The sequence below is a fragment of the Plodia interpunctella genome, chromosome 7, assembly GCF_027563975.2.
Source record: "Plodia interpunctella isolate USDA-ARS_2022_Savannah chromosome 7, ilPloInte3.2, whole genome shotgun sequence".
Classification (NCBI taxonomy): domain Eukaryota; kingdom Metazoa; phylum Arthropoda; class Insecta; order Lepidoptera; family Pyralidae; genus Plodia; species Plodia interpunctella.
In genome coordinates this window covers 701,984-710,685 of record NC_071300.1, presented here as the reverse complement: position 1 = coordinate 710,685, position 8,702 = coordinate 701,984, and the positions used below count along the sequence as shown (strand labels likewise).

General features: G+C 37.3%; 1 protein-coding gene across 1 annotated transcript; it reads left to right on the top strand.

The window, feature by feature from the left end:
• Positions 1-6,434: 6,434 nt before the first annotated feature.
• noc (no ocelli) lies at positions 6,435-8,394 on the top strand. The gene is made up of 2 exons (XM_053747872.2): positions 6,435-6,672; positions 6,838-8,394. The coding sequence occupies exons 1-2, from the start codon at positions 6,586-6,588 to the stop codon at positions 8,095-8,097; spliced, it is 1,347 nt and encodes a 448-aa protein (XP_053603847.1). The 5' UTR covers positions 6,435-6,585; the 3' UTR covers positions 8,098-8,394.
• The last annotated feature ends 308 nt before the right edge of the window (positions 8,395-8,702 follow it).

The window sequence follows — 8,702 nt, the reverse complement described above, 5'->3', positions numbered from 1 at the left end:
GATTATTTATACAGGGTGTGTTTTTATAGTCACTGTTTATTTATGCATTATCGCTACTGGTTTTTATTATCATGTTTTTGATTTGTTATTTTAAAATTTAAAACCTTCTAAGAATGCTTCGGGTTGGTTAGGTTGGGTTCCTGGATGTTAACAATTTAATTTACGATTTATTTGACTTTTGGTATGTTCATCTTGATATTTTATATTATTTAACCGATAACTATATAAGGACGCATTCGTGAGTTCAACTCTGTTACCTCATTTTTTTATAAATTGTGATATATATCTTATATCATTTAAGTTTTATGGACAAATTGTACAAAATAATTCTATAAACAATTTTCGACTCTATATACGTATTATAATATTATTTATTTTATCGTGAATCAATGAATTTATGCCGGTTTCTGTACAACTAGTTTATATGTCCCACTGCTGGGTAAAGGCTACTTACTGGTTAAGAGTCTTCCAACGGCAATGTTAATTTTCTAAAACATTAAACAGACATACGGTTCGCACCTGGTTCGACAATTAGAAACACTATGGAAAGTCCTAATGTTACAATATATTCATGTTGCTAAAATATATTCTTCATTACAACAGAAAAATATCCAGTTATCCCGACCTTATCTGTCGGTAACCGTTAACCAAACAAAAACATACCCGAAGTTAATCCAATAAAAATTGCAAAACACCAGAAAATCGGCAAACATCAAAGTAAATAGGAAACTGCGGCATTTCGCTATAAATCCTGACTTTTTGCTGGCCCAAGCGCCGGCCTGACAGCAAGTTTAAAATGGCGCGCGGCAAGAAAGTGAACTAATTTTAACACTTTAAAAATTTTGTTTTTAAAGTGTAAGTGGCGCCCCCACAGAAACGCCACCTTATTCTTGACAGACTGTGTGTTTAGAATGGACAGACAGACAGCCGAATTCTACAATACACTCATTATGCCCGTCATTAAGTATTGTCTTGTCACCTTTTGAGTTTTGCCGCTTTTGGTGTTGAGCCACGAAACACATTAAAATGGTCAACATTAATGAATATTAAAAATTTAGTAAATAGTTTTATAAGTCCTAATTTTAATAACATACTGTCGCAATAAAAGCATTTGTCAGTTAATACCCAATTAGCTAGAATCAAACTTAAACCAATTTTGGCATAAAATGCTTTGTGTTAAGCCCATTTATATTGTTAGCATTTTAAATTGTGCAATTAAGTTTAAACAAATATATGTTGAATATTTTCCTTCATATAAATATTCTGATTAATCGACGCTGTAAACGATCACAAATGAATCACGTCAGAACAGGTATCTTAGAAGTTACCTGCTTCATATTTTCTTGAGTTTCGGCTCCAATTTAAATCTTGATTTAACTTCTCACATATTCCCTGAGTAAGAAATAACTGTATAGTTCAACACAACGATGATTTTTCAAGCTTTAAGATTGAGATAATATCTTCATATTATGAACGTTATAGTAAAACGAAACGATGGACAATACACACAATCTTATCAATACCGTTTGTTGAATGGGTCAACTCGAGCCAGCTTCATGGCCCCACCTAACAAGTGTTACAAGGCAACCAGTAAAATTATTTACAACGCCCGGCGTTCACAAAGCGAGTTATTGCACCCATAAATACTTATACTACAAGGAAATATATTTCACCCCACCTAAACGACCTGGTTTTTACACCGAGCAGTTTCGATCTAAGATTGCTTTTAGTGTTTCTTGAAAATCTTGGGAGTATCTATATGTTTAGTTAATGAAGCTGTCTGATCAAGTTATACCTATATAAAATCAAAATCTACCTTTTAAATGATTTCAATTCAATTCAAAACATACTTAAAATGATTATCAGAAATCTTGACTCTGAGTTTTTAAATGTAGTATTAAAGTTTCAGAAGGAAAACAGAGTGTTAGAGAAACAGACTGCGCCAGACAGTGTGCAAACAGAGAGATGGCGCGAGATCGTAAAGAATGTTGTGTCCGTCTCTAACCCCAACTTGGACGCCTCATTGTGACCACGACACCGCTCTGCCAAGAGCGAAACGACAGAAAAGAAGAATTAAAGTTAAGGAAGTGGATATTTTACAAAACAATCATTGCGACACAAATTGTTCAATCAAATTTTGAATCATGTTCAACGAATGTAATACCTAGCAACGTCCAATAACAAGTTAAAAAAGATATCCATTTTAATAAATACTTAGCTGTCCGTCCCGGCTTCGCTCGTGTAAAAACATAATAAATTATAGGAAACGCACTATCTCTGGGTGAAAACCGCATGAAAATCCATGCAGTTTTCACCCAGAGATTTTGAGTTTATCGCGAATAGACAGACAGACAAACGTGGCAGAGGGCTTTGTTTTGTAATATATAAGGATTAATAAAATTTGGCAAAATTACATTTTATGTACAGTCAACAGCACATCAACCTACCCGAATTCATTGCAAACTCGCCATTATTACCGTGCGATAGGGGTTCATGCGAGGTAACTTGATGTGCTGTAGACTGTACGAGTATATAAGCTAGCAAGTAATACAAGTTCATTGAAATCAGTGAATGAGTCAGTTTACAAATTTTAGTGTGCACTATTTCATAAGCCATAAAGTTTTTATTGTGACGGTGAATGGCAAGCACCCACGGGCGGCGAGATGAAACGAAGTTATTGCAGGTATTACCATACCATGGACTGTAGAGTTCCTCCGCTCTGTGGCTGCTGTAGAGCGCGCTATACCTCCTAGCCTAGTGGGGAGAGCTGTCGTCGCTTCGAATGACGTTCCGAAAAATAATTTTGAACTATCAATATCAGATTAGCCATTTTGTAGTTAACAGGGCATTTGTTACGGCTTTGTACCAATTTTTAATAAAATATGTTTGAGTATGTCCAGTAATATTTTACATGATTGATAGACAAACATACGCACTGACACATGTACAAAATAAATAGATTTGTTTTGGATTATGAATTTATTAATGAAACTAACTATTGCCTTCAATTCCAATACACTCGCGTAACCTGTTCGACCTCGTGTCAATAGCTATATCTATTCCACATTGTATCAAAATCGGCGGACTGGTTTAGCTTTGAAAGCATTACTACTAGTAAGTATGGATTAATGCTACGCGCGCTCTTCTTTCCATAGTTACTCTTAACAGATAGATCTAATGTTTATCTCAGAGGTAAGTAATGACAGATAACTTTTACACCCCCAATAAACATAAAAATGGTGGAGAATACATTGTTTTATGGCCATGGCGCTTTCTGCCCGGGCGGTCCTTTTTTAAACCATTTCTTTGAAAGGTCCTTTCAAAAAGGCTTCTCAGTTTCACTGGAGGTTATTTTGAGAGGTCTTCATAGTCGTATTCCTCGTGGCTGAGGGTCGTGGTTATTACTTGGAATGAAACACGCACAACAACTTTCTTGGCATTATTAATGGAGTGGTTTTCCATTGCCTTCTGCATTTCACACACAAGTTAATAACAATCAACCAGTACGCAGGTTTCCTCACGATGTTTTCCTTCACCGGAAGCAAGTGGTGGACGATAAAAACTACTATACATGAGTCAGATGGGTATACAAACTCATGTGGCACGAGTAGGATTCGAACCTGGGACCTTTCAATCCACAAACGTGCGTCTTAACCATTACACCACCACCGCTTCCTCTTCTTCTTCTTCATTTTGAGAGATACATGTTTATAAATTGCCAGAAGAAAATGCTCCTTCTTGTTTAACACATGTAGTTCGGATCAAAAGTCTTTTTAATGAAATGACAAAAAATACTTAATCTAATTCAGATGCCATATTGTTTTCGGATTAGGAGGTACTTACAGAGAGGATACGTGAAATATTTTTCGTCTTTATTGTATTATATTTATACAAAATCAATATACCTAATATCTAAATGGGTATTTCACCTCAGCAATAGTTGTTCTGAAATGCTAGTAGCTTTTTGTGAAACTACTATATAATAAATTATATAAAAGTTGACGTGAAAAAGTATCTGTGAAGATATAATTTCCGAATTAACGATTTGATTTGAAGCTGCTAAAATTTCATTAATTGTTTAAAATTGTGTATAAAAACTGGTTTGATGAAGAACCCAAGCAGCTGTGGGTTCCTTTAAAATATTTAACCAATTTTGCCTCGGTTTTAACTGCGTCAACAGCTTGTAGACTTAACAAATACAGTTCCTTTGATCTTGCCGCGCCGGCCTTCAAGATTAGGGGTCCATGGGTTATAAAAACCCTGTCTTTTTTTTTCAACCTTTGTAACATATAATTGTGGTTGTTTACACGCGAATAATTTTCTATTAACGTTGCATTCAAATAACGTTAAGCTTATTTGAGCCGTCCGATTTTTTGCGTGTTGTCGGATAAAGTTAAAAGGAATATAAATTGTTAACGTTACGCAAATTGATTTCAAATTATATATGTATAATTGTACTGTCGTGAGTTAGTGAAGTGTTTGTTGTTTTTTTTTTTTTTATTAAATACAATGTCGATTATATTGCTTGTAATGTTTATAATATCTAAACGACTAAGTAAAAAGTTTTCATTTTTTCTTTTTTTAATATGAAAATTTACGACAATTAGTGGATGTTTTGTTAACTTACACGCAAAATCTACCTACATATTTCTTAATTTTTCACTATTCAAATGAGTTTTCTTCTTTGTCAGTTGTTTGTAACTTTAATAATATTATTTAATCAATTTAAATGGATTTGTTATTATTATATGATACTGTCCCGGATAGACAGGGGCGTGGGTTCAATTCCCGCTCGATTCCAGATTTTTTTCAAATCGTTATTATTTTTAAAATTATTTAATCAACGCATATAATATTTAGAATAACATGAATAAGTATCTATGAGGATCTACTTTATGAATATTCGACTTTTCTTCTCCGTTTTGCACATTATGATTGATGGCAATTTGTCATCGCTTCTGCCAAAACCAGAGCCAGAAAAACTTGTGAACTGTTATTTTTAAAACAATTTCAAATGTTATAAATAAACAGAGCATGTGCTGAACTAAAAATACACAAATCTGTAATTACTAAACAAGTCATGACCAAAATGACTTTCACTAAACATTGTAACCACAACATTATTACTAATACTATTCCAGTCACGTTTAACCTCTAGCCAGTACCTAAACTGGCAGTTAAATCCTATATTTGTAAACTTGAAACTCGACATGTTTATTTTTATAGAAAATACTCACTGAACAACATCGAAGTGAACTAAAAATTCAAATTCTGATTTTATTTTTGAAATAATATATTTAAAAAAAAAAATTATTGCTTCCTATTATATTATTAGGCTATATAGTGCGTAAAAATATTTTTATTTTAAGAAACATGCTAGAGACAAATCAAATACCTATTGACTTAGTCCCAGAGTAAGTTTGAGACTTGTGTTATGGGATACTAACTCAACGATACTTTATTTTGTAATATTATAGCAAAACATCCACAACAGTCTGAAAAAGATAATTTTCCATTTTTAACTAACCACCGATGTAGATATAAGTATATCATCATTTTTTGTCTATTATAAAAGTCACTACCTAATTTGAAAAGTCCTAAATTCTAAGCCGAGACTACCGCACAAAACCTCACACAAACCGTACCATTGAGGCTGTAATAAACATGTTTTTTTTTTGTTTCGCGTGTCCGGACTCTGTCAAATATATTACGACCCGTGGCGTTATTTACGACTGCTGTCGTCCGCCCATACGTTATACTTAGTATCTCTGTTTGGACACAATAAGCAATATTTCTAAAGGGCCCGCCGTCGCTCGCAGCTGTTGATATGGGTTCCCAAATTGACATATTTAATTTGATCGCTACGGAGGGTCCCACCATGTTTGACAGGTTTTAGTGTCGGATTAACATCGACGTTATGGACTTAACGTTGTCGATAAACTCAACTTGCAAGTACACAGAAAACACCATGTTGATACATCAAAGGAAACTTTGGAACAGATCGATTTCGTCCTTTGAACTCGGCGGAACGAAAGTGCCTCGTAAAAGTGTAAGTAGTTTCGAATGTGTCAGTGAAGTGCGATGACGCTAAAAGAAAGAAGCTAAAAGTAATAAGAGTGGCGTGAAACAAAAAGCTATGGAGTGGTCGCCGGGCAGGTAGACCCAGTCACGCTCGCGGCGGCTCAAAGAGATGCCTTCATGGGTGGCGAGCCACCAACACCATTGCACGTCTCAATCCGCACCCGGCAGCCGACCATACCACCTTTCCTTTTTCCCCTACCGCAATGCAGCTATGTGTCGTTTCCGCTTTATTTTTTACAACCGTGCGCTGCAGCGGAGATCTATAGCTTCCTCGCTCTAACAAAGTCTTTAGATATAACCGTCTCACTCGCGCGGGTGCGGGGTGAGGGGCCAAAGTTTCGCCAGCGGTTGGTGGGGTCCGGTCTCGCAGAGTCGTCTCGAAAGCCGCTGACGATACACGCGTCGATTCACATATCCGCGCTCGGTGATTGAGTACTTGTGTTGCTTGAGGCATTTCGTGACTGCGCTGTGAAGTTTATAAGTGATCGTAAAAGTTATCTCCAAATGGTCGTGCTTGAAGACGGAGGAATGATGACTACCAACCCTAATCAATATTTACAACCTGATTATCTGACGCCTCTTCCGTCCTCTGTAAGTATTTTTTTTGGATTTCATGTTCGTAATAACATAATTTTATACAACATACATTTGTATTACATAACATACAAATAAAAAATTATAAAAAAATCTTAATATAAAAAAATACTCGTCTATGTTTTTAAAATAGATTTTAATGTTTATTTTTCTTTGTTACAGTTAGACTCGAAGAAAAGCCCGCTTGCGCTTTTAGCGCAAACGTGCAGTCAGATCGGCGCGGACACTTTGCCGACAAAGCCGCTGCTGCCGCCGCTTGACAAGAAAAAAGTGAACAGTGTTAGTGAATCTATTAGCCGTTCTTCACCAAACAACAACCAGAGCAAGGATAAAACCCGGTCAACTCCAGAACATAACAAACATTTAGCGTTCAAACCATACGAAACAAACGTTGTTTCTAAGAAACCAGAAGAAACTAGACCCTCTTCAAAAGCCAGCTCCGATAGTTCTGATGAGAAAAAATCAGGAAAGAGTACTCCTGGAAGGAAATCAACTCCGCCGTCCACAGAAAATGGGAAACATAGTCCATCGGCAGAAAATAAAGCTTCGCCGGCGGGTTCCTCCGGAACTAGCCCAATCATTCGTTCTGGACTAGAAGTTTTGGGACACGGAAAAGACCACCTTGGTGCATTTAAGAATTTACCCGGCCTGCCTGGATTTAATCCTCTCGCTGGACTTTGCTGTCCACCCGGAATGGAGCAGCATGGAAATCCTGCATTTAGACCGCCATACGCGGGTGCTCCATTCAGTGCCCATCATGCCGCTATGTTGGCCGCTGCTGCAGCATTCCCCGGCTCTTCACCAAACCCATATCTCGGATATGCTAGAGTTAAAACGCCCGCCGGCGGCGAAACCCTCGTTCCTGTGTGCAAAGACCCTTACTGCACAGGATGCCAATTTTCCGTCAACAATCATCACTTACTAATGAGCAATGGATCATGCCCCGCCGGCTGCACGCAGTGCGAACATCAAAAGTACAATTTAGCGATGGCAATGGCTCTCTCACAGCAAGGAGCGGCCGCGGGCGGTCTGCCGTACCCGCAGCTCGGCAGGCCTTACGTTTGTAATTGGATTGTCGGAGAATCATACTGTGGAAAGAGATTCGGAAATTCTGAAGAGCTTCTGCAGCATTTAAGAAGTCACACGACGGACGGTGCGACAACTTCGACAGCGCAATCTACGCAGCCATCATTGTTAAATCCCTTAAACCCACTTTTCACAACTGCCGGACTTCGCAGTGCGTACCCAACGGCTCCTCTGAGCCCGTTGTCCGCAAGCCGGTACCACCCTTACTCCAAAACTGGCCTTCCCGCGAGTCTTGGTGCTTCACCTTACGGTGCCTTCAACCCAGCACTGGGGCCCTTCTACTCTCCATACGCCATGTATGGTCAAAGACTCGGAGCAGCTGCTGTGCATCAGTAAAAGGAATGCAGTGAAATTAGTCGGTTTTGGACTGGTAATTTAATATTGTAATGTCCAATTTTCTTCTGTGATATCGATAGACTCTAATTCATGTTCTAAGGCGTCGACCGCCATGACAAATTTAGTGATTAGTGCAATTTATCATAGTTATTTATGTAAGTGAACTTGCCGACGGAGCTGCTTCTACGCGAGTTGTGTAATTGAGAACTCTGTACAGCCAAATGATTTGTGTAAATAATAATCTCTATGTTTAATATTAAATGGATTATTTCAAATATATCTACATACCAAACTTAATTTTGACTTTATTTATTGCTGTCATAAATAATTCCCCTAATTGGCACCGTAACAAAATGCGGACCCGAGCGGCTGCCATTTATAAATGTTACAAAAAAAAAACATGAATAATAAAGTCAGTTCAACACCATTAGAAGTGCAAGCAGATTCAATAAACAAGTAGCTTGTTTGAATTGAATGATTTAATACTCGTAATAAATAATTGTAAAAAGGTTCTCATAAAAACGAATACATTAGAATGTATAAAAAGTAAAGATCAGAGAGGAAAATAAATTTATCAACGTCAAACGCACGGCTTTCTCACAGGC